The sequence below is a fragment of the Semicossyphus pulcher genome, unplaced genomic scaffold, assembly GCF_022749685.1.
Source record: "Semicossyphus pulcher isolate SPU_LCO1_2020_fin unplaced genomic scaffold, fSemPul1.0.p SCAF_10, whole genome shotgun sequence".
NCBI classification, from domain to species: Eukaryota; Metazoa; Chordata; class Actinopteri; order Labriformes; family Labridae; genus Semicossyphus; species Semicossyphus pulcher.
Window position 1 is genome coordinate 19,875,757 of NW_027211604.1, and position 26,275 is coordinate 19,902,031.

The window sequence follows — 26,275 nt, forward strand, 5'->3', positions numbered from 1 at the left end:
CTCACAAACACTAAAAGTTCATGTTGACTTTGCTCATTAATCATCTCAACTGCACATTGAGATGCTGCCTTTGTGGTTTCGCACGTCTCTGCGGTCAGAGGCACTGACATTTTTCCTATTTTACCCCTAAGTGTTGACTAGAAGGACATTTGAGAACAAGCAAACAGATCAGTGACATCCATATTATGGAGTCGGATGTAGAAAGTAGTGTGTAGAAAGAAATGCTTGTGACACTTCCTGCTTTTGCTGTTACAAAACAAAAGGTGGAGTGACAGGATGACGAGCAGTAACAGACATTTCACAGTTAGAATTCTTCCCACACCTGTTGTGTTTGGAGCTTTTAATTTGGGGACCTCACATCTAGAGTTGTGCAGCTCATAGTCAAAGCCTAAGGATATTATTATTAGATTTTTTTCTACCAAATTAAACATCCATTTTCAACATATCCTCTTAATCTTTGGCCAGGTTATAGCACTCACTGTTTTATGTAAAAGGAATGCAGTTCTGTTTTTTGTTGAGCAGTAGTTACTTGGTCATGTTAAAGCGTCCTCAGCATGCCAAATGCTTCATTTTGCTGTTGATATTAAAAGTTTCTCACAGGTTGTTTTTTGTCTCTTTTTCTCCTCTCCCCTCTTTTCTTCTCTTTCTTCATCTAATTCACTCTCTCCTTTCCCATAATTTCCTTCTCTCTCTCCTTTCTGTTTCTGTATGTGACCCATCTACCTTTAACCTCTGTCTCCCTCTGCCCTCTCCCTTAACCCTCTTCCCTTGACTTAACCCAACCCTTCACTTTCTCTCTCTACTTTCCTCCCTCTTCTTACCTCCAGGCCACAGTCACCCGATGGACATGCCTGGCCGAGGGCTTTATGATGAGAGGGACAGCGGCATCGCCAGGTCAGGTAGGTTAATGAGACTTGGAGCTAAAGCCTGGATTAACCTACACTCGATACAGCTTTCAGCTCCATAGCTGAGCTTGAAGCAGGTTCTCACTTATACTTGCCCACAAAGATGAAGTAACAGGGTTATCAAGTGTAAGTCAGGAAATTTCTGCACTATTACACGTATGAGATTCTCCTTCTGATCTTCTATCTTTGGCTCCGTCGTCCGGATCGCCCCAACCTTGAGTGATGCAGCTAATGAGCTTTTCTTTCCAGAACATCCTAGGACAAAATGTTTGACCCTTCTTTGACTTCCCTGTTCAAGGTCAAGGGTGTGAACGGTTACACAAGCACCGGTTACTTTAACCCTTGCTACTTAAGCTGCGACTTCACTAATGTGGTATGCAGACGCACATGCACACAGTTTTCCATTCATTAAAACATATCCTCATCGTGGTGTCTATGGAAAGAGAGTAAGATAGGTGAGCGATCGTTTCTCCAATGTCAATTATAAAAACGTTTGAAGTGTTTTAGACCTAAAACCAGCCAAAAACGAAGATGATGCAGCGCAGGGACACTGTGTGGAGGTGTTTACACGGCCTCCAGGGTCCGGAAAACTTTGTGCAGTGGAAACTGACCCCTGCTCTGCCCCTATCCCCCGTACCCCCCCCTCTACAAACACCACCATGCCCCACTGGCATGACTGGTATGAAGGGAATTGTGCTTTCTGCTCAAACCCGGGTCACATGCAGAGGATTAAATATAGCAGCTCTCAAAACCCGCTACTAGTAAATGAGCTTCTAATTCAAGACTCGTCCTCTCATCTCCCCTCTCTCCACCTCCCCTCTGCGGTCGGGCTGGAGAGCTCTTCATCCAACTCTGACACACACACAAATACCAACAAGTCCCTCTATGACACAAAATCTCCCCTCATAAACTCCCCTCTACTTTTATTAAAGCTTTTCTGCTTCGACTATCAAGATCAGTTTTCTCTTTCAGTTTCACTTATACACTCGCCTCATGAAGTTATTTCCCCTTATCTCTTCACACAAGATCAAACACTAGCTAAATGATTCATGTGACCATTGATCAGAGCCTGTTTCAAGGGCTGTAAATAACCGTGTGATCAGGGCTCGTATAGTGTGTGTGTGTGTATGGATAGATTGTCATTATGATGCCAGTCTGGTGTAAAGCCAGGTTGTCCAACAACTGCAGCATGTGACTGTTCACAGTCTAGCTGACATTTGATCTCATATGAAAGCTATCCAGTAATTAGAGGCTGTTTGTTGTGAGCGTGAAAAGGGGACAGAGGGGTGTATGTGTGGTTGTGTTTGGATGTTTTGTGTATTTCTTTTGTGTGTGCTGTTTTGTTTCCAATTTTCTTTGTTTTAGTTGAAACATTAGTCCTGCAGATTTCCGTCTAGCTTTGTGTTGAAATGTGTGTGTGAATGTGTTCCCTACCCTACGCACTTGTTGTCTGACTCATTCTTGTCCTTTTCTCTTCTGTCACCCACCATTCCCTCCATCTGATCCCTATTCACTTTTGCTCTCCTCCCCTTATCTCTCCTCCATCCACCTCCAACTCTTTTCTCCATCCCTCCCTCTGTAGCTTCTCTGAGCAGCCTGTTGATCACTCCCTTCCCTTCTCCTGGCTCCTCCCTGACCAGCAGCTGCGCCTCCAGCTACCAGCGACGGTGGCTCCGCAGCCAAACAACCAGCCTGGAAAACGGAGTCTTCCCCCGATGGTGAGAAGCCTAAAATCATACAGAGGAACTGTGCAAAACACATTTTCAAACTCATTTTACACTGATTAAGGTGCTAACAAGTAAAATAGCAATCCTTCCACACGTACATGCTCAGAAGAAGAACTACAGTGGTTAAAGCAATGCTTAGGAGAGATAGACCAATGTTTAAAATCCCTCGACTTTACACTCCCTAATCTCTTTTAACAGATTCTACATAGAAATGTAGAACCAGCAGCAAGTTCAGCAAGTTCAGCTTACAATCTGTTCAAGATCTAAAATTCAACTTGAGATAAATTCCCTTGACGCTGTGTCAGGAAAGCGTTCAGATTTCCCGACTTCCTCGCATGCATCAGAAATGATTGAGCCGACCTCCGTTCGACAAACGAGCATTTTAAAAGTAGTTTTCTTCTCCTCTTGAGGACAGACCTGACAAAGCTTCATTTTTACTTTTTACAAATCTGCATCATGATGTTGAAATTTCAGCAAAGGCAAGACCTTTTAATTAAAGTAAATCACAAACAAAGCAGCACCTGGAAAAGGAAGTCTTGACTGGAAGTTGTTTAGCCTATCGCTAAACGCTGGCTATACACCCGGCATGTTCTCCATTGTCTCCAGAGGCTATGTTGTCATCAGACTATAGCCGATGGGATCTGACTGCAAACACACACACACACACACACACACACACACACACATAACCGAGTCCCTCCTAAAAGCTAACCTCCATCCATTTTTCTTCCCTGTTCACAGCCTCTGACAGGCTTTTGTAAAGTTTATCCTGCAAGGACTTCCTCAGAATCCAGCAGGCAGCTGGGGAAATGACACACACTGCTGCTATGCACTTATAACTACACATACAAACACACACACGGTGCCGTGACTAGACAGGATGCTGTGTTGGCCTGTCACTGAAAATGCAGCTGTCAGCCTCTGAGTGCTCTTATCTTTCAGGCGCTGCAGTTCAGCAGCACCAAAGCATCTCGTTTACCAAGTGTAAAAAATGACAGGATTAAAAGTCTCTCAACATATTTTCTTTGCAAAGGCAGAAAAGGATACTTAGGCGTATCTGTTAGCTGTTGAAACAGATGATAGGTTTGATGTATGTAGAATATTTATTGATAATATCAAAGCAGTAGTTAATAGTATCAACCTGCTGCAAGTGTAGGAGAAAGACGCTTAGCAAAAGAGACTCTAAAATAGTCTTCTAACCATCTATGTGAGGTAATACTTAAGGTAAGATAAGAGTAATTCTCAGAAGCTGCAAACATAAATCAGCCTTTGGAAGTTATACTGGCTCTGCCTCTGCTCTGAAGTTGACTCCCTGTGAACTCTGTCCTGATCAGGTCAGTTGAGGAGAGCTTCAACATGTCTGACGAAAGCGGTGGACCAAGCCTCGGCGTGGCCAGAAAGAAGAAGATTGCCATCGGGGTCATCTTCATGCTTTCCCCGAACCCCGAGGAGAACAACCGCTTCCAGGATTTCTTTTTCTCCCACTTCCCTCTTTTTGAAAGCCACATGAACAAACTCAAGAGCGCCATCGAACAGGTGACTTCATTTATATGTGATTATACACCCACCAGATGCTCTCTTGTCACTTCCACTTAATTGTTTAATTCAGTACTTGTTTGGTTATGTTTGATGTGTGCTTCCTTTTATGCCTTTAAATGGCAGATGCTGTTTTTCTGTGTTTGTTTTCTGGATCACCTCTCTGATTGACAGTGTGGAAACAAACCTGTCAGTGAAATCCATTTAGAAGTGAGATGTGAATAGAACCCATATGCGAACCTTACACCCGTTGCTCTTGTAATAAGCAGTTGCCATCAGATTGACTGATCAATTGTCATTCCTTGTATATCTGCCGTTTTGTTTACCGGTGTCTGTTGTTGGCACTGTCAAAGCTCTGGATGGCTTCCAGTTTAACCCTACATCTCCCCTTCCTTCCTCTCCCTCTCTGCTCCCTCTCACATACCTCGCTCCACCTTTCCTGAAACTTTGTCTGTGAGTCTCAGCTGCCAAATAACTGAAAGCGCATGTGTGTTGTGTCACTCTCAAGGCCATGAAGATGAGTCGGCGGTCAGCTGATGCCAGCCAGAGGGCCTTGGCTTACAGCCGAATGGTGGATGGACTTAACGAGTTCAGGTTGGACAACAACTCACATTCACCCACGATAACCCACACGACAATCTTGCTTTTTTCCCCCTTTTTTCTCTCCAACCAAACTTGCAAACATGACAGAAAGGTCAGCGTCAGTGTGCTTTTATTAAAAGCACCTTACAACGTAATTGAATTATAGAGTGTTTATACCAACATACTAGAACATCAAATTCCATCTAACTTTATTATTTCATATCTAAGAGTAAGAACATTAATTAATGGGTAAAAACACCCAAGCACAATTAGTCAGAGTTCTCCAAAGAGCCAACTCTCAACATTGAAGCCAAGATCACGCTGACATGCCTTTTCTCTGTACTGTGGCCAAACACTTATTTTCTCCCTAGGTTCATTGCAAGGTCTCCACATCATGGAGACACAAGAAAAATGTGACATTTAAAATTCCACCATAAAACTTTTCTTTTCTTTTTTATTTAGCCATTGTTTAGACAGGTAATCTAATTGAGGCACGTGGTCTCATTCTCAAGAGAGACCTGCTTAGACAGCAGCAACAACAAAAGGGAATTTAGGCAGAATATGATGCGGGACAGGCAGGTGTGTTTTGAAGAGAAATGAGTGGTTAAGAATCCGTAAAATAGTGCTTTATGTAGAAGACAGCCACTGCAGAACTGGGGATGGAGGGAGGCTGAAAACTTATTACATACTATAAAGGAAAGACACTAAAATATCTTCCAAATAATTTGTTTTTATTTTTTCCAAAGTAGGATTTCTCAGAAATGCATCTTTAAGAACAGGATTTATAAACTAAAACAACAATCCAGTTCAGCTATATCTAGACTGCTTAACTGGAAATGTATCCAAGGTCTAGTCACGTTGACCTACAATTACATAAACCAGTACCTCACTCTCAATGCGCCTTAAAAGTAGGCCACTATGTGCCCATACTTATCCTGTGTCACTCATGTTATGAAGCTTGGGAAGCTTTAATGACCTGAGAACTATTTTGCACAAGCTTTTCCTGCCATGCATAGTTTGATACGTCGGAGGCATCATTTAGAGCAGTGGGTCTCAAAGTGGGGTCCGCGAACCATAGCCTGGGGCTCCGTGAAATAATTATAATACATTTATGATAAATGATAAAATTGCGCTGTTTCATTAAAACTGCATGTCTACAGATGAGGACCTTTTGCGACAATGAAACAAGCATATTGTGTCCATTACTCCCACCCACGTTAGCGTTGGACCAATAGAAACTGACATGATTGATTCATGACAGACTGACTTGATGTGTCACACTCAACTCACTCAGTTCCAAAGAAACGTTCTTGCAACTGTCTTGCTCCCGGTAACTTTCCGAAAGCTTTTAAGATGAAAAACTTGCTGTCAAGCTGAGTCCACAAACAATTTGAATTAAATTACCCTCACTTTTAAAGTATATAAGTGGTATTAACATGATTCAAATTGAAATGTTTTTCTGTTTATCACTATGAAACAGGTCTGAAGTGTTTAGGTTGATAAGTTTACAATACAAATAGTTCCAATGGCATCTAAGAGTGCAAATGGTAGTAAGCATATGCTTAATCGGTGTTACGATTATGAGGGGGTCCTTGTAAAATGTTCTCCCTGGCCCGAAAAAGTTTGAGAACCCCTGACTTAGAGTATCTACTCCAAAAGTATATTAAACAGTGAGTTAGTAGCTTTGGTTGCAGGCAAAACCACAAGACAATTGTCATGTTGCCTTGTTTGTTTTTTGAATTTAAGGATTGAATCGTATGCTGCTTTTAATAGTGAAAGGGGTGTGTTAGCAAGTGTGCATTTAGTGTCTTTGTCCAACAAGGCAAATGTATAAGATTTGAAAGTACCAGAGGGAGGTGAAGGGAAGCTGTCGTTCTGATCGAGTTACTAATGCCATGAGCTGAGGTGTCGCAATAATCCATAATTGATGATACTCGCTGTGGTTTATGTCAGAGGGTAGTTTGATGCTAACAGTCCCTGCCCTTTCTCACATGCTCTTTTTGTTACTTTTAAATGAATTTAGTGTTTCGTGAATAATTAATAACATGCATTCAAAGTGCAGCAAGAGATGTGGAAATATGTTTTGTTAAGAAAGGAGGGACGGACTGTTTCCTACCTGTCATGAGCAAACCACAGATGTTGCAATGTAACTGCAGTGCACGCTGGAGGTTCCTACTTTAGGCCTTTGGTTGCGTTTATGTAATCTAAAGGGAAGTTTTAGAAACTGCCAGTTAATAATCAACTCTGCACGACAGATACCTTTTCATTATTATTTAGATGTAATAATCAGAATTTGTGAGGGAAGACATAAGCCATTTTCTTTACCATTCCCACCTCCAAAGTCTCAAAAATCAACTTCAGATGTTTCCAAGTGATGAGCAGTTGCGACTCTGTCGTGGGGGTCAGGCTGCTCTCATCACAGCCCCTTTCTTGCAGGTCTACATTTATGAGCGTAGTCGTAATACTCCCTTGCGAGGGTGCTTTTCAGCTCCTGGATTTACTGTTCTGTGTTCTGATATCATGTGCTCACACCTTGTTTTTGCTTGTGCTGGTTTTGAGACTAATTAAACGCCATACCCAGCTTTCACTCGCCACACACACACGCTGGCTGGCAGTTCCGTGTCTGAGGTCCCCTCATTGCTGCAGTCATATGCCTGTTGGCAGCCAGCCACAGCAACCCAAACCTCCTGAGTGGCAACCCTATCTAGCTCAGACACTGGCCACGGGCACCAGAATAGTAAATAATATGTGAGTGCCAGCAGGAGGAACGCTATTGCCCCGGACAAACAAAATATCTGTAAAATCTCACCTTCAGACAGCAGCTAAATATAAGTGTACCACCTTTGCCATTAGGGGCTTTTGACTTCATGGAACATTACACAAGGAAACTGGAAGAAATGCCTTTTGCTTGATGCTGCTCTGACGTAGTTGGAGGGTGGGCATGCACATACAACCACGCATGCTGGCAAAGATAAGCTGCGCACTTAGCAGAGGCATGTGTACATAAAAGTGACACCAGTCTATAATGGGGTTACGTGGGGGGGTTTGCAGTCTGAGTCCAAGCAGGAGCTCTTAGAGAAGCAAAACCACTTAACACATCAGGGTTAGAGTCCAGTTCCCATTTAACCACCCATACATATGAAAGTGCTCTTATGTTTCTGTGAAACACATTTGCTAAAAGTGTGTGCCAAATGGCAACCACCTGAAACAGTGCCACAGCTCGGTAATTGCCTCTGAGATTTTAATGCAACATTCCTAAAATAGCATAAAGCAAATTGAAACAAAAGTCACAAAAAGGTTGTTGAACAGCAGTTAAAATTCACATGTACTTTTTAAATGGTTTTATATAAGACATGTTACTATGTGTGGAAAATGTGGTGATTGTAACGCATCTATTTTGACTGAGAAAGTACACTGTTGTTTGCTTAAAGGAGCAATTCGCCCCTGTAAAAAAAACCCCACTGTCAGTCAAAGCTGGTGTTCTCTGTAATCAATAGAAGCAATAATATTTGAAATTGGCACCATAGCTGTGAAGAAGGTTGTACAAACAGCTCGCGGTTTCGCCCATTCTACATTCCTACAACACCCAGCGTGCATTGCGCTCCTCCCTCTGAAAGGAACAGCCCAGCGAGAGACACTGGAGTGAAATACTACAGTTTCGCTGCAGACAATGGCTCAGAGCGGTACAGAATCTGGAATACGACGAGAATATACCGGTGGATTGTCTAAAAAAATCTTCAGGTCTGCAGTCTACATTTCAAACCTGATGATTTTGAAGGAGACATGACATCGGAGGCGGGCGTCCCAGATCAAGGAAGTGTAATTTAGCAAGCTCCCTGGCCTCCGCCAGATGGCACGTTTTACATTGTCTGGCGGAGGCACAGAGCAAAATTGCATTTTTTTCTACCATAATGGCATTAGCTCCCTATAATAGCTTGATAGGGCTGAGGTTGAAAATCAACGAACTGGCCCTTTAAATTTGTTTAAATATGAACTGATACAAGAAAACTAAAAGTTTTCCTCCAAATTGAGATTGAGACCTAGTTTTCCTATGACCTTAACTGTGCAACTCTTTGTTATGGAAAACAAATGTTTGAATTGCTGCCCTCTGTAGTGAGGTCATTTAAATCTGACGCATCAACTCAATTTCACATCACAGCCGCGCTCTTTAAAGTTCACCTGAACAGCTGCTGTGGAGAGAAGGAGACAAGATCTCCTGCTCATCAAGCGCTGGCTCGGCTTCAGAAGGTGAACGTACACCAAAGATAGCAGGTCAAGTGGTGCTTAAAAAGGCCACTGATAAGTCCAACCTGTTTATAACACAGGAGTGAATAAAGCATCATTGGCTCATCTGATGCTGCAGACCAGATGATGAATCATCTCTGCCGCCCTGCTGACAACGAGATGTAAAGTGAGTCGGAGATGTTTTGGGTGCGCTGAGCTCCAAGTGACATTAAGTCCAATCTGGTTCAGTCTGCTGTGACCATGCAGTGCTTAGATAATTAATGCTTTATCTAAGATTAACTGATTCTTGTTGAGAAAGCAAGAAAGCATCAGTCAAGCTTAGATTGTCTAAAACATGATCACAAAAAGGGTCATATTAAAGTCTGTTGTAAAGCTGTTCCGCACTAGGTGAACTTGTTTAGGCTTGTTCCTGTTGAATGATTCATTTATTGGAGAGAGAAAATGTTGGCTTGCAAGAAAACAAAGATTAAGTTTTAAATCAGGAAAGTCTAACAGCAGTTTCCTCTTACTTGTAGAACAGTCCATGAAACATGAATTGGCATCCTTTTAGATTGGGACATTGGAATCCTCCTGTCATTCTGCTGATGCACATTTTTAGACGGGTTTAGGGTTACATCGACCAGCCATTGCAAAAAGAACTACTTGCAACAACTGTATTGCAAAGCAGTTAAATGCATTAGTTCTTCTTTCCACACCCAGTTGATTACTTCTTCTTCTAAACATGCAAACAAACACCACACATCAGCTTCCTCTTTTCTTTGGAAAAATCCATCAACCTAAAATAACTTAATTACTGGAATACTGGAGTTCCAGTAACGGTCACTTTCACTGTGTAAAAACGGTGCTTTCTCTCAGCATGCAGCCTGTCTGCATCTCCCCGATCACTGGGGTCTCTGTCGGTCAAAGAGGTTGGAAGTTTAGTGCAGAAAAGACCTTGTTTACAGCCTGAGATCTCTGCTTCTGAGCTTTGAGAACAGCACAGAGATTTTATTCCTCATCTGTAGGACATGCAAAGTCTTGCGATAGACCATCAAGCTTTTTACTGATGTTGTTGTAATGCAATTGTAATTTACATTTAGTATTTGTCTGCAAGGAATAAGAGTAAGCAGTTAAACTTCAGAAGTACTTCAACTTCTAATAGAAAAACACAAGGAATGTGTTTTGTTGTACAGTTTTCAAAACCAGAATCAAGCAGCTGCAGGCTATATTTCATAAACGCCTGATTCTCCACATTCCTCAGGCTGCAGAGATTCCCCTCTGCCCCTGTGTCAAAGCTTGGCCCCAAGCCGAGACATGCTCACTAACAGGCCCCACGCTCTATGGAAACTCCAGTCCTTCTCAATGGACAAATGCCTCAACTGAGCCACATACAGATGGATATACACACAAGCACGCTCACACACAGTACAGAGCAAGAAACAGGGTTGTGTGTGAGTGCGCACAAGTTTGTCAGACTGTTGCGAACACACACACACACACACACACACACACACACACACACACGCACACACACACACACACACACACACACACACACACACACACACACAAAACCAGGGTCTCCCAGCCTCAGAGCAGACAGCAAAGCACAGTGAACTGAGATCTCTTTTGTTTACCCCAAGAGACAATAACGTGTCTGTTCCCTCTCTGTCTGTTTTCTCTCTCTTCCCCTCCTTCCCTTTCATTCGCTCTCTCTCAATGCTCGCTCCCTCTTTCATCCCCCTCTCCCTCGCCGTACCTCATCTCCAGGATGACCATCTGCGACCTCTACACCATGCCCCGCGTGGCCGAGCCCGTCTGGTTGACTATGATGTCTGGAGCGTCAGAGAAGAACCAGCTCTGCGGTCACTTCATGAGGGAGCTCTCCCTGCTGATGGAGCAGGCCTCCAAGAACCAGTTGAGTGTCTCACAGTCCACCATCTCTACCATTAGGCCATAAAAAATGTTTGAAAGCTTGTAGCCCAAATGAATGCAAGAGAGTGTATTTTTAGTCGTTCTATGTCAATAGAAAACCCACCTATTGTAGAAATTAGACTCTTCTCTGACCTGGGGATTAAGATACCAGTGAGATATTAAAGAAATAATCTTGAAGATTTTCATTTAAATAAATGTCTGTTAAGTCACTATCTATCGCCGAATAGGTAAAAATGATTGAGCCCATGGCCCACTGATGAAAGCCTTTGCATTTGCAGTATTACAGACTGGGTGTCTGTGGCGATATTTGCGGAAAAGAGGCGCCCAGTTAGTGACACGTTTTCCATCACCCAGCAGTGGTTGGTCTGTCAGAGAGGGTAGGTGGAGCTAAGCGGCTGCTTTTTCCGCTCTCTGCAAGTGTTGTGAGTAAACAGTAATCTACTATGGCTGAACAAACAAAGAATAGATCGATGACTACAGATACAACTTCAACAATAAGTGAAAATCCAAAGAAAAAGAAACAAATTTGACGCTCAGATGAAGGAAAGCGATCATCAGCGAGGAAAATCATGAGTTACAAACGGAGCCAACCGTGGACATCACACATGCAACACTGTCTGGATATGCAAGAAGTGTGCTCCCGTGATTACTGTTTATCGCCATAGGTGCCGCCAAAGACAACAAAACTGAGATCTTCGAGATTACAACTTAAAGCAAGCGCCCAGATGTAGAGAGTGACAGACATGCAAAGCATCACTTACTCATTCATGTATTATCTACATCCTTTGTTTGTATTCACTTCCTAGAAAAGCATATCTAAAGTAAAGAGTTCACACAGACTATTCAATGAATCTCCCACATACACATATTCTGTGGTCTATCCCTCCCTTTCTTAGATATAAACGCGCACACGCACACACACACACACACACTGAATCTTTCTCCCTCTTTGCCTTTATTTGTCTGCCTCAGAGGGAGCTGTGAAAGAGAAGATCCCTGCCAGTCTCTAATTGCTTATTGTTGCTGTTACAAAGCCATGTCAAACCACTGCTAATTGTACATTTATGAATTGGTAGCAGGGCTTTTATTGAACATCTCACCCGTATTCAGTACAGATGACTAGGCTTTATTATTACGTCAAGTTGATCTTAAAGGACAGACGAAATGATTGCCCACACATTAAAAAGATGTTTAACTAATAAATTTAGTCTATGTTCATTAAAAGCTCCTGGATCAAAAAGTGAAGAACAATCTTAAAGCCAGAAAAATAAATCTTGAGGATAAACTTTAACAAGGAAAAAGACGCCCTCGATCAGTCGTCACTGTATAATTGGAATTCAATAATAGTTTATTTTAAAAGAAACATCAAGAACACATTACATGGACAAATGTAGTTTCTCACGTTCTCTAAATCCCTGCACGCTCTTTAAATGTTGACCACGAATAGCAACTGCGTCTCCAAGGCAAACACTGGTGTTTCTTTATCCCACTCACTTCTCAGTTACAGTCTCCATTTCCAACAGCACTGGTTAGGATGATTACCATGCATCTATCTGATGTTGACTCTCGAATGAAGCATTGAGTCTCCAAGGCAACCATTAGTCTTACTGTATCGCATCACGTCTTTCCTAAAGGCATCCCGTCACTATCCCCATGACTGAGAGCTTAAACGACTGCCGCAGCAACATCTGTGTTCAAGCACGTGATTGAACTTGACTGACCATGACCGCGTCGAGTCATGAGACAGGAAGGGAAGTAGACACTTGTGGTCAGGACCGAGAAGTGAATCATGCTCAAAGAATGTGTGTGTCATTGAAGTGTGTATCTTCATACATCTGTGTGTGTGTGTGATCAGAACAATGGTCGTTTTCTTGCCGAACTGGACCAGAAGAATGATGCATATAAAGTTTTCTGTGTAGTGAGAGAACATCTGACTTAACCAAACTTGGTCAAGGGGGAAACTGAGAGACAAAGTCATTTCTGTGTGCAACCAGAAAGGAAGTCACTTTTTCGATTCTCTTGAACTCTCTGCTGACAAACTCGTGTGATATTTCAGATTCCTCCCCGCATTATTGACAGCCGTCCTGACCAATCATCTGGCCTGGGTGCCCACCGTCATGCCCAATGGGCAGCCTCCAATCAAGATCTTCCTTGAGAAGCACTCCTCCAAGAGCGTCGACATGCTGGCAAAGACACACCCCTACAACCCGCTCTGGGCACAACTAGGTGAGGCAGTCAAACACAAACAAAGAGTTAGTTGGAAATTGCTTTGAATTTCTTTGAAAACACCTGGATGGCTGGAGAGTAAACACCTGTGTCTTGTCTTCGTCTTAGCTGAAGCTGGAGCATTTCCTAAAATACCTTTGTTAATCATCCCAAATACAAGTTAGGACTAGACCATCTTTACTCTCTCTCTACATGCAACTGCATTAAGTCTATCAGCTGTTTGCCTGCCAGTACGTTGGCTTTATACCATTTATGTAACATTATTTCACATGGAAGAAGAGCTTGCAAGATGTTTAAGAACAGCAGCTGCAAAGAAGATCAAATAGTGGATTATTACTGGATTCATTTTTCCCTATTTATATATTATATATATATATATTTGCAAACAATCCATGGTTATTACTGGTGGAGGAGAAGTAGACAACATGTTTTTGTCTTCCTGGAAAGCATTTTGCATCAGGGGAAATCCAGAGATGCATTTCTGCACAATTTTGCTGATGTGTACAAAGTGTAAATAGTAGTTGATTTATAGGTGTATAAAGCAGGTGATGATCTCCTATTAATACAAAGATATGTTTAAGAGTATGTTGAGTAGTCCAAACTTTCACCTCAAGTGACATAGGAAACAGATAGGAAGTGAGTTCTTGGCGACACCTTGTGTTCATAGCTGGTAACGGCATTGCAAAGCTTTATTTTGCCCTCCAAAAAAACAAAAACTTTAAAGTAATAGAGGATTAGTCTTAAAAGTCAGAGTATGGCCATGATTCATTAGTAATAATTTAAACATACATTTCTATATTTTGGGGAATGTGTTATTTTTTATTTCTTCCTTGTTATTACATATTTATATTTTTCACATCTGGCTGTAGATGTTCTGCTTGGTATATTTATGATTGTGGTTGTTTTAGACAAAGTTTTACTTGTTATTTCATGTCTTTTATTCTTTTATAGTCACATACTCTTTGTTATGTTGGTATGTATGGCTATCTCAAGAACTTTTTCCTGGTTAAATAAAGGTACAAAAAATAAAAACACTCCCCAGCCAAACTTCGACAACAAATATCTGAAACAAATTTTGTTCTTTTCCAGATTGTTTAATGATTAAGTGGATTACTGGTTAAAAGTGATTGATACCTCTCACAATCCATTAACTGATGTCATTTTTGTTTATCCCCATTTAGGCGACCTATATGGATCCATTGGGTCACCGGTGCGGTTGTCGAGGACAGTGGTGGTGGGCCGCAGACAGGAGCTGGTCCAGAGACTCCTCTACGTCCTCACCTACTTCATCCGCTGCTCTGAGCTGCTGGAGACCCACATGCTGGACAGCGCTGAGGACGAGGCCATCGTCATGCCTGGCTCCCTCATCACCACCTCCTTAAGGAAAGGAGAGGTGGAGGAGTCGGACTACGTCCTGGTTACTGTCCATAAACCCAGCGGGGACTACTTGTCTGAAGGGGCCCACGGCAGACAGACTGAGGGAGAGGACAGCAGCTACCCTTCAGACAACAGCCTCCAGAGCAGCACGTACACAGACACAGAGGTGGAGCACGGTGCTGGAGACACACCCAAGGAGGAAGATGAGGATGAGGAGGATGAGGAAGATGAGGAGGACAGCAGTGAGAGTCAAGGGTCCAGAAGCAGTGTGCTTCAGTCGGGTCACACACAGGGTCAGAACCTGGATATTAGGACTACAGAAGCTGCTGAACCTGGGGAGCTGCGCAGGGAGTCCAGCAGCCCGCTGGCCACCGAGGCCCGACTGGAGACGGTGCTGCGTGTTGGCTCGGCTTCCCCCAGGGAGCAGGTCTGTGTGCTGGATACAGAGACCAAGGGCGACCTCAGACTTATTGTCCCATCCATACCCACAGCCCTTCCATCAAGTCCATCCCCAACTCCTGTCACAACGGAGAGTATAAACTTTGGGGCAGAGGCGGGGGTCGATGCAAGTATCCAGCTCCAGGTTCCTCGGCCTTTGGGGATTCCTCTAGAGAAGAAGCCTCCAGATAAGAGCCCGGCTGCTGCAGTGCCAGTACCAATCTCTGGGCCCATGACGTTGACTCTAACAGAGGAGGAAGAGCCAACAACTAAAGTCACTTTCCTCATTGGAGACTCCATGTCTCCTGAGTCGGACACAGAGAGCCGCAGAAGGAAGGTTGAGGAGGAAATCAAAAAGCACAAAAAACACCTCAAGGAAAAACATCCGCTTCATCAGCAGCTGCTCCTGCATCAGCAACAACAGCATCTTTATCAACAGCAGCTGCAGAGAGGAGCAGATTCAATGACCAGCAACAGCAGTGCACCAGAGGACCAAAGCAAACAGACCAAGGGGGCTTCATCCCTGCAGCGGGTGTCCAGTAAGATGCATCAGTGGAGCCCCAACTGTATGGATGATTTTGACGAGTATTTCAGTTTGGAGAACCCTGTGGAGACAAGGACTATAGACGATATGGCCAAAAGAGAGGAGGCCAGAACCAAAGGCAGCCTGCACAAAGACTTGCTGGATCCCTCGGGAGTCCCCCGGCTGCGTGACTCGGGGGCTCACAGCTTTCAGGGTGCAGTCAGGGGTCAGGGTTTGGGTCTTTGTTTGGGTTCAGGTAACAGAGAGTTGGGGTCCAGCAGGAGGGGGGACACTTTGTTGGATGTCCAGAGGAGGTGCAGGTGTGGATCTACAGACTCCTCCGACACCTGCTGCTGCAGGGGCTGTTCTGCTGAGCAGGACAAGGGTCTTCTGTTGTCGGTCCCCGTCCCCCAGGACGGAAGCAGCAGCAGCAGCAGCAGCAGCAGCAAAGAGGACCAAAAGCGAAAGGCAGTGCCTCTCAATGACTGGGAGATACCACGCAATGAGAGCTCTGACAGCGCGCTGGGGGACAGTGAGAGCGAGGAGACTGAGGACTGGCAGGAGGAAGTGCTGGTGCCCTTCCCTGGGTGAGTAAAGGACCCATTTATTCATTAACAGACGCACTTACCTGCTGACTTTTGCTTCCTGTTTACAAACAATGATGTACCCTGTTATGAAGGGCTTTGATTGTTAAATGTGAATAACTAATCTATCCTCATTTGAAAATAACAAACAATGAATGTCATATGTTTAATTTGTAGGTCAAAGTTGGTGGAGAACTACTCAAAGCCAAGCATTGCCAATTTTGGCCGCTCTCTGTTTGGAGGCTACTGCCCCACATACGTGCCGGACTTTGTACTGCATGGGATGCCCAGCGACGAGAAGCTACGGCAGAGCCTCATGGCTGAATTAACCCATGCTGTGCAGGTAAAGGACTGAAGTGTTTGGACTACAATAAAGAATATAGATGTTGCTTTCCCCTTTTAGAGCCACAGTTAGAGCGTGAGATTACACTCAGAGCTGTTGTTTGTGTTTAAGTTCACACTACAAGTAATTTCCAAAGGAACACAATTTTGTAACATATTTACGCAGTATGATCGTACTATTATGAGACAACACCATTCAAAGTATTCAACAATTGGAAACATTTGGATAAACGTATTTAAAAGGTTGTTCTTCTACTTTCTAGCATCCAGTCTTGGATGAGCCGATAGCCGAGGCCGTCTGCATTATAGCAGATACCGATAAGTGGACCGTGCAGGTGGCAAGCAGTCAGAGACGAGCCACAGACGTCAACAAGCTGGGGAAGGAGGTCCTGGTTTCCAGCCTGGTTTCCAGCTTATTGCAGTCTACTCACCAGCTCTACAAACTCAACCTCTCGCCCAACTTTGTATGTCACACCCATCAGTCTGTCTATAATAACGTTTGTACTAGAAGAGGTTTCGTCTTTGATTCTTGTGCTTTACTCACCATGCTTCTGTCTCTCCCCTCTCTTTCTTAGTGCATAATGCACCTTGAGGACCGCCTGCAGGAAATCTACTTCAAAAGTAAGATGCTTGCTGAGTATTTGAAGGGCCAGACAAGAGTCCATGTGAAGGAACTGGGCATGGTCTTAGGGTAAGCAGTTCACCTTTGTTCTCAACTCACAGCTGCTGTAGAGATGTGCATTAAAACTATAAAAAAAATGTTGCCTTTGGAGTTTTGGATGTTTAGTAGTGCTATGGAGCTGTACAGTGCTTGTATAATACATCAAGTAAACCCTGTTAAGTACCTATAATGGAAAACCTTTTCATGATTTAGGATGCATTTAGATTTTAGCACATCCTGATCTTTGCTCTGGTATCTTCACAGAATTGAGTCCAGTGACCTTCCCCTGTTGGCTGCAGTAGCCAGCACTCACTCCCCATATGTGGCCCAGATCCTGCTTTGAGACTCATCTGCATCGAGGGCCAGAGCAGCGAGCAGCCTGAGGAATCCAGTCAGACCTGAGCAGAGCCACTCTGACCCCAAACAGGTCCATCAATGCTCAGCAGATGACCCCAACATGGTTCCCTGACCCACGAGGCTGCGCTAAATGTGATCTTTGCTACACGGACCACACAATACCACTGCTGCTTAATGTGGTGCAATGCTGCTGTTGCACCACAGGGGGGAGCTAAAGACCACAGTCCCACAGATGGAGGGAGACTCTGTGAAGCATCCCTGAAATGACCTTCTCCTGTTGTTTGAATGTTTCTTTTACAATAGGACTCTTTTTATTTTTGGACACGAAAGCCAAAGACTTTTTTTCATTTTTTCCAGTAGAGAACGACACTTTAAGAAACCTACATTATAGAAACGATGGATTCTGTTTCTTCTACTTCTTTTTTTTCTGTACAATCTTAAACCCAGTCATACGAAGGAAACCGATGGACATTTTTAAGCATTTCTTTGAGGTAAATATCATTAAGAACATTATCAATCTCATGCCAATTATGTTATTTCATTTATCCTCATGTATTTGTTTACAAGCCAAAATTTCCCTCAGTTATCTCAGTAACTTTGATTTTCTTCTGAGTCCAGTTGCAGCGCACACATGACGTAAAGGCCTATTTTATTCTCACATGGGGGTGATCGATGCTCTCTGTGATTTTAGGTTCTACAGACTTGTTTTAAAATGGCTAAAAGTGCTTTTGACATTCTTATCATAGGTACAGCACTACCTCAGATCTTCATATGGGCAGTAGATGATTCACACATTTACAGCGGCTCCATAGAAAACCCTGAGGTAAACTTTTTAAGCTATTTTAATCAGAAGAATGTCAGCGTCAACTGTGTGCAGACTCTATGCTGTGTTATTAGAAAAGAGGGAAGGCTGTTAATTCCTTTGGATGATCTTTACTCAAAAACATAGAAGAAAACATATTTTTGCTTCAGATTGTGATTCAGGGAGGAGAGACGGTCCCTTTCTACTGTGGAAAAGCTAAAACGCGCATCATCTACGTCTATTTTAAAACCAAAATGCTGAAATATTTTCACACTTTTATAGCTCCCCCACCTTTTTACGATGTTTACGGCTTCCATGTTTGCTGCACAGAGGAGAGAACACAGTAGGCTTTATAGAGGGTTCAATATCAGTTAACACTATTTTCAAACATGTTTCTATTACAGTTAAACTCACAAAAAAACACACAAAACTATAGTCGCTTACTTTTTTCTTTTTGATTTTCCATAACAGTGACAGTCAAATGGTTGTGGTTGTTTTGCCATTCAACCAGGGTGCGATTTGCTGAGCGTAAAATGAAGCTGGCGTTGCTTCTGTTTTTGGATTCTCCTTCAGCAGGGCAAGAGGGACATTATTTGATTACTTTTAGTATTACTTTTTGCTGTCATCAGTTGACAGTATTGAAAATTAATCTGTATCCTTTTTGTTTGATAAAAGGTAAAATAGGATGAGTTAGAATTCCCAGACTACATTATTTACAATAAACACATCAAAAAGCAGAAAGGATGTGTGCACAGTACTCTACAGTGGTACCGTGGCAAAGCTACAGCTTTTAGACCAGAAACTTTTCTTCTTGATGTCAACTGACGCAGGCAGAAAGACATTTTAATTTTGCAGCAATCAAAACTCTCCTTTGTGGTTTCTTAAAAGTAACTTTCCCCACTTCCTAAAGATCATACTTATGGACCAGTGTGTAAGATTTATCTATCGGCAGGCATGTTTTCATGGGTAAAATCAATAATAGTTTTTCTCACCTTAAAGGGCCAGTTAGCTGATTTTTAAACTCAGTCCTTATCATGCTATTATGGGGAGCTAATGCCATTATGGTAGGAAAAAAAATGCTATTTCCCTCTGTGCCTTTGGAGGACGCTATTCGCTTCTCCAATGGGCCCTGGAAAACCTCCGCCAGACTACGTAAAATGCATCATCTTGGGGAGGCCAGGGAGCCTGCTAAACTACGCTTCCTCAATCTAGGACTCTAACGGGTCCTCTTTCACAGTCCTCCATGTTTCTACAGTTGCCCAGAACAGACAAACCGAACACTGGCTCTAGAGCTGACCGTCGTCGAGTTTAAGAAACACTAGGTTTTTCTACACACTTTGAAAGGGAGGCTGCAAATAGCAATGGCACTGCTTGATGCCACTAAATCCTACACATAGCTCCTTAACAGCATTGTGTGTCAGGCTTCTCACGCACTGTCAGAGCTTGTTCATGGTACAAATTATTTTAGACACTATGTACAATGAGAATTACTTATATCGCCAGATAAAGCAAGAAGCATAACCCTGAGAACAACCTTTTTTTCTTTCTAAAGCTCAAATCGCACCCTGTATATGACCCAAGTCTTAATGGAAATGTGGCATGAATGCATCACAGGCTTCTGGAGAGCTCATTTTGCTGGTAAAATTGAAATATATTCATGCTTGTTACTGTATGAAGATGCTCCGCTGTATCAGCCTACATTTTGTACAACCCAGCCATTATGTTTAAAAGGTATGAATTTATATCTGCTTTTCCCTCTTTGTATATACATAAATTATTTAGTTGGCCATGGTATGTGTAACGGTTCATGTTAAACTGTACATACTCAAGTTTATTTCCATGTATTTGTACAGAATGTCTTTTAAGAATTGTCTCCTCAAATTATTTTTTTCCCAATTTTATGGGAATGTTGTGCAATAAAGATGCAGATGTCAAGATTTTATGTGTCTCTGGGAATGTTTTCTGTCAGAAAATCAAAGGAAAGAGAGAAAGAATCCTGGAAAAGTGAAATATTGGACATGTGAATGTAATACTGAAAATCAGAGATCGAAGAGCTGTAATTCAGATCCAGGAATGTATAAGGAGGGAAGGGTGGAAAAAACACTGTACAGACAGTGTAGTTTTACTCGAAGAAACCATATCATAGATATAACCGCACATTCTGGTTTGTAGCTGTTGTGATAAACCAGCATTTAAGCAACGTTATAAACAAGCTTCCTGTGAAACCTCAGGCTTGGCTTTGTGTCAATGGAGCTGCTCCAAGTTTGTGTTTCATCAAATGTCAGATCAGCAGCTGTGGTTTCTTCTCTTTTTCCAAACAAAACTAACACTGTAATTGTGATATGACGGGGTTAAAGGTTTGTTTCTCACAAGGAAGCTCTAATTTCACTTTTTTCTTCCCCTCCAAAATCCATTAAATTCATCCATTCGTCCTCATTCTTTGAAAAGACTGGAAAGTAGTTACAAATCAATAGAAGCTCTGTGCAAAAATACCACTTTTGTTTAGATTGCTGGTGGTTTAACTTCTAGTGCTCAACATCTGGATCACACATTTTACCCACCTTTGAATGTACCACCCTGAAACCGGCTGCTTTGACTCCATCCCGCCCTCCTCGCCCGGGATGTAAAACGAAACGAGCACACACACCGCAGTTATGCAATAAAGGAAGGAGTGTCCCCGCTGAAAGCAAATACACAGGCAGCAAATATTGAATGTGTGTCCTGTCAGTGAAAACACCGCCGTAATCCCACTTTATTCCTGTGAAAAGCTTAATTGGGAGGCGAATTCAATAACGTATTACACAAAAGATACACACAGGTGATCAATTAGTCAGGCGTTCATCCTAAGTTTAAATAAAACAAGGAGAAAAACTTTGAAACTGTGAGGTCGGAGTTTACGAGTTAAACTTCAATGAAAACAGGGACTGACGTTTCATTTTCTGCTAGAGAGAAGGACGTAAATGTCCTGAATGAACTGTTATTATAAATACACGGCAGTAATGTGATTTTTTCCACTCTTAGAGCAGTTGTCTGTGGTGGCAAATCTGACTACGAAAGTGTAAGAAGTCAGAGGGAGGATCTGCGCTGCATTCAAGGACTCCTTTCGAAGCTCGTACGATCGACATTCAAAACTAGTAAACGCGTCTTTTTGTGTCATTAAATGTGAACTATTTATAAAAAAGAATGACCTGCACATTCTTTGTCCCACAAATGAATAGTTTTATTCATAAGCAACAGAATGTTCTCTTGGTCAATGGAACCCTTGTTAAGTTGTTATGTTAAAGAGAACATAAAAGAAAACATGATCTATCCTGAGGGAAAAGCATATATCCATTTTGTGGAAGCATATAAAGTAAGAAAACAATCAACTATGACAATATGCTGCAAATACATTACATATTCAATGCACAAAAAGACCCCAAAAAGTCGTTCTTTGCAATTCTAAGAAATGTAAGCCTATTTTCCTTTACTCAAATATTTTATATATTCAAATGTTTGGGTATTGAAACTTATCAATACCCATGTATATAGATATCAGATTGTCTTGGGGTTGCAATGATATCAGAATATAATAATCGTCTCAAAAAGTATCTCCTTGCACATTTATAATCAGTTCCAATTGCCCTTAAGGGAATTAAAACAAGGGTTTTTGGTTCAACACAGGCTTTATTGTAATTTCACAGAACATTATATTCAAATGGTGGTTGGATTCAAAATAGATAAGCAAATGCACGTGGTATGATAAACGTCAATTTTCATACAATAGAAAGCATTAAACTGCAACCCTACATAGGGTTAGATGGACACGCCTAATCATGACTGTCATCATTTCCCTTATTTCCGACAGTATTTGAACGCAGCATCCACTCCAGGCAGACAGATGTCGTCAACTCTCCGCTCTCAGATCTGGAGGAGGAGGGATCTAAATCTGAACTCCTGGATCTGACGGAGCTACCGTGCTGGATATTTCCTTTACTAAAAGATGTATAAAATTCAACACAACATGGAACATAGATTTTACTCTCTTTTTGGCTTTTGTCGCACCTACTCTTTTCCGGACGCGCAGTAGTTAAAAGTTTAGTTGTAGTGTAGAAGACGAAGGAGCTCCTGGTCGGTCCCGTTTGGAGTAAACTCCATCCATGCTCGGCTCGGCGGAGACAAGATCCGCGGGGATGTGAGTTTGTTCGCCGGCTAAAGACCAAAGTAGGAGAGAGTGAGAGTGAGGTGACTTTATAGAGGACGTAAAAGTGGATTTGGAGCCGAAGTGATGAAAATGACCGGAGCCATGGAAACTTCTTTCAAGCTGTCTTTGAAGAAACCGCCCTCCCTGCGGACAGCAGAGGTAAACAAAACGACTGTTTCTCTAATTACCATGTTAGCTAATGTTAGCCTCAATCAAACTGTTGCTTCACTGAAAACTACAGTCAACTGTCAGTGAAGTTTGACTAGTTGCTGAAAAGTTGCGTGTGAACTAATTATGATATAGTGGCATACAGTTACATGCCAGTTAGTACACACTGTACATGAATTAACTAACAGTTTCTAAAGTTAACTTTGATTTTAATATAGCCACATAGCTGGCTAAAAGTCCCTCACGCAGTAGTTACACCACTTTATGGTAAACAAGTTCTGTGTAATGCAACATAACACTGACATGGAAAAGACTGGTAAAGGCATACTGGACAAAGTGTATCAAAGGCATTAGTTGTGTGCAAACTGTGGGTCCTTGAGAGTGTGTTAGGGGTCCACTTTAAAATGTTGGAGACTTTTAAGGTGGTTTTATCTCTAAGTCAAGACACAAATGTTGCTTTTCGACAGCAGGAACTTTCCCCAGGAACTAGGAACCTTTTGAGGAACTCTGTACGCTTGCTCAGGGGGTAGTACTTTCCAAAGGGCGGGGCCTGCAGTGCTGATCGTTTCTGATTGGTCAAGTACTCGCAGCGTGTTATTTCACTCGCTGTGTTTAGAAGACTGCAGCTGCAAGCTCACTGTTATCATCGTGCCATCATTTCCAGTGTTGATTCAAAAACAGCACAAGTTGAATCTCCTCCATGCTAACAGGCTAAATGTAGTGTCGCACATATTATGATACTGGCCCGTTCGTTGGGTTTTATGGCGTCATCTTTGTTGTATGGCCTTCATCTTCTTCTTACCGCCACCTACTGGACTGGTGGTGTAGTGCAGTTACATTAATGGCATAATCTTCTCGGGGACTTTAGGCCGCTATGGAAAAGCAGACAACATTGGGCCACAGGAACCATTTAGTTCCTTGAAGAGAAGTTCCTGGTACTTTAGGTCAAAATTGTTGTCCGTGGACCGCATTGGGTCCTTGAAAGTCTGTTGGGGGTCCTCATTAAAATGTTTGAGACTTTTAAGGTGGTTTAATCCTTTTAAACCAAGAGACAGAATGTCCTGTACAAGAAATAGATCAAGGCAAAAACTGTTGGTCTTTGGCATGGTTAAGTTTTAGATATACCTCATTTACTGCAATGCATTCTGGGACAGTAAATTCAGTCAAACAAAACATAAAATCCCAGTTTAAGTCTAAGCCCAGGAGGTAGTTTGTGTATACTTTAGCTTGAATGAGGCCTGTTACATTTAATCACCGCTGCTTTCTCATCCCTCCTCCTCCTCCTCCGCCTCCTCTGTCTCCTCCCTACATGAAGCTGTGGAAACACAGCTGGCTTGTCATTGCTTTAGTTACAGCTCTGTGCCCAAAAATAGCTCCAGCCGGTCGTACTGCCTTCTATGTTCGGCTGCTGGTAACAGTTTTGAAGTGCAAGCAAAATCAGAGCACAAACATTTTTTGTAAAGACAGCCGCCCTTCAGTTTTTGCATGGCACGTTTAAAAAGGCCCCTTTTCACAGCTCTGATCCTCTGTTTGTTTGTGGGTGCGTGGCTGGTAGAAAGCCTCTTTCACACCATCATAGAGGGCTTTTGTGCGCACTTGAACAGAACATATCAGCCGTGTTTAGCCCACAAATATATGACACAATCATTGCTGTGAGGTAGGTCTGTGAGCTAAAAAACAACCACATGATAGACAGCACTTTGATTAAGATACTAAATTTAGCCTTACTCTCCCAGATTGAGCGGAAGAGTCATCCTTTCTTCCAGGATCTGAACACTTTCTCTTTCTTCTTCAACATTTGAAAACAGTCTAAATATAGTCGACGTTAAAAAAAAAACTAGGCTAATACTTCCATACAGTGTTTTATTATATTTCAGGGTGTGTTAGGTTCTTTTGTTGCTATTTATCACAAATAAAATGCTTCTTTTTATGACATTAACACTGCTTATCAGTGTGTGAAAACCACATAACACGTGTGATTGTGTTCCACCTGAAGCACACACCTGAACCTAAAGCCAGAACCCGACCTGAACAAGTAGCCAGTGTGATGATGTCATTTTTTTTCCGGCATGGTCTACAAAACTACAATACAGTCCTAATTTTTGATTTCATGAATACTTGTTAGAGGGCCAGTTCACAGATTTTCAACTTCAGTCCTATCATGCTATTTACGCCATTTCAATGCAATTTGGCTCTGTGCCTTTGGAGGACGCTATCCTCTTCTCCAATGGGCCCTGGAAAACCTCCGCCAGACTACGTAAAATGCGTCATCTGGCAGAGGCCAGGGAGCTTGCTAAACTACACTTCCTCAATCTAGGACGCCCGCCTCCGATGTCATGTCTCATTCAAAATCGTCAGGTTTGAAATGTAGACTTCAGACCTGAAGATTTTTTAGACGATCCATCGGTATATTCTTGTCGTATTCCAGATTCTGTCCCGCTCTGAGCCATTGTCTGCAGCGAAAACGGTAGTATTTCATAGGGATCGACCGATCGGCCGGGCCGATTATCGGCGCCGATACTCGGCATTTTGACGCATATCGGCATCTGCCTTTTTTTTTTTTTTTTTTTTTTTTTAATTTGACGGCCGATAAGAGACACACACGGCAGAGAGGAGAAAAAGTTCATTTCTTTGCAAATTTTATTTAACTTTGTTTTATTTACTTAATTAAACTTCAGGAAGTTATTTATTTATTCATTTACATTTTCAGTTAACTTTATAAGAGATGCTGCTGACCCTGGGAACTCCCTGCGCTTTTTGTTTGTTTGTTTAATAAACATATGTTTAAAGGCATTTAAACAAAGTTAAGTGTTGGAGTTTGTATTATTCAAAATTTTGACGCCAATATTTTCACTTTTACTGCAAATGAATATCGGCTCCAAATATCGGTTATCGGCCTCCTTGACTACTTATAATCGGTATCGGCCCTGAAATAACCATATCAGTCTATCTCTAGTATTTCACTCCAGCGTCTCTCACTGGGCCGTTCCTTTCAGAGGGAGGGGCGCAATGCACGCTGGGTGTTGTAGGAATGTAGAATGGGCAAAACCACGAGCTGTTTGTACAACTTTCTCCGCAGCTTTGTCGCCAATTTCAAATATTATTGCTTCTATCGATTACAGAGAACACCAGCTTTGACTGACAGTGGCTTTTTCCAGGGGGAACTGCTCCTTTAAGACATAAACAGTGGTTGTGTAGCTATCCCCAAGGGTTAAGTAGCTCACCATCATGTAGACGAAATAATCATAAAAATAACACCCTCTGACCACCACAACACCAAGCAGCTGTTCAAATCCTCAAAACTGACTCACCACCTTGACCTTAAAGTTTGTTATATTTATGTTCCTGATGAATAATCATCCAAAAATTCAGGCATGATCTTCTGGCTTGACGTCAGCCGGGGTGAATATGTGAGTTTTTAGACCTTCTCTTGCTCATGTGTTTTATTGCCATCTTAACACTGTTTGTATTGTATTTTGCCAGGCCAAAAACTACTCCCTTTTTTTAATGATTTGTTCACAGTGCAACCTCCAGATACAGACACTGTTTTGAGTATTGTGTACTCAGCTCAGGCCTATGAGAAGTGAACCTGAGATAAGTAAGGAGGTGCAAGGCAATATGTGTGCTTGCTTCTCAAACAGACCTCTAGCTACCTTTCCCCGATTACAGGGATAATGTAATGGACCACTGATTGAGTAAGTGGCA

General features: G+C 42.4%; 2 protein-coding genes across 5 annotated transcripts in view; both read left to right on the plus strand.

The window, feature by feature from the left end:
* The window catches only part of fnip1 (folliculin interacting protein 1), a 40,514-nt gene extending 20,366 nt beyond the window's left edge, over positions 1 to 20,148 (plus strand). For both annotated transcript variants that reach the window (XM_069669458.1, XM_069669464.1), the window contains 11 exons: positions 828 to 899; positions 2,488 to 2,623; positions 3,967 to 4,168; positions 4,677 to 4,762; positions 10,745 to 10,891; positions 12,966 to 13,135; positions 14,317 to 16,060; positions 16,235 to 16,400; positions 16,663 to 16,863; positions 16,975 to 17,090; positions 17,325 to 20,148. In XM_069669458.1, the coding sequence (XP_069525559.1) occupies positions 828 to 899; positions 2,488 to 2,623; positions 3,967 to 4,168; positions 4,677 to 4,762; positions 10,745 to 10,891; positions 12,966 to 13,135; positions 14,317 to 16,060; positions 16,235 to 16,400; positions 16,663 to 16,863; positions 16,975 to 17,090; positions 17,325 to 17,403 (3,119 nt within the window). In that variant the 3' untranslated portion in view covers positions 17,404 to 20,148. The remainder of the gene's footprint in view (positions 1 to 827; positions 900 to 2,487; positions 2,624 to 3,966; positions 4,169 to 4,676; positions 4,763 to 10,744; positions 10,892 to 12,965; positions 13,136 to 14,316; positions 16,061 to 16,234; positions 16,401 to 16,662; positions 16,864 to 16,974; positions 17,091 to 17,324) is intronic.
* A 2,039-nt stretch (positions 20,149 to 22,187) lies between these two features.
* LOC138597864 (rap guanine nucleotide exchange factor 6-like) overlaps positions 22,188 to 26,275 on the plus strand; it is a 178,053-nt gene continuing 173,965 nt past the window's right edge. For all 3 annotated transcript variants that reach the window (XM_069669422.1, XM_069669430.1, XM_069669439.1), the window contains exon 1: positions 22,188 to 22,561. In XM_069669422.1, the coding sequence (XP_069525523.1) occupies positions 22,487 to 22,561 (75 nt within the window). In that variant the 5' untranslated portion in view covers positions 22,188 to 22,486. The remainder of the gene's footprint in view (positions 22,562 to 26,275) is intronic.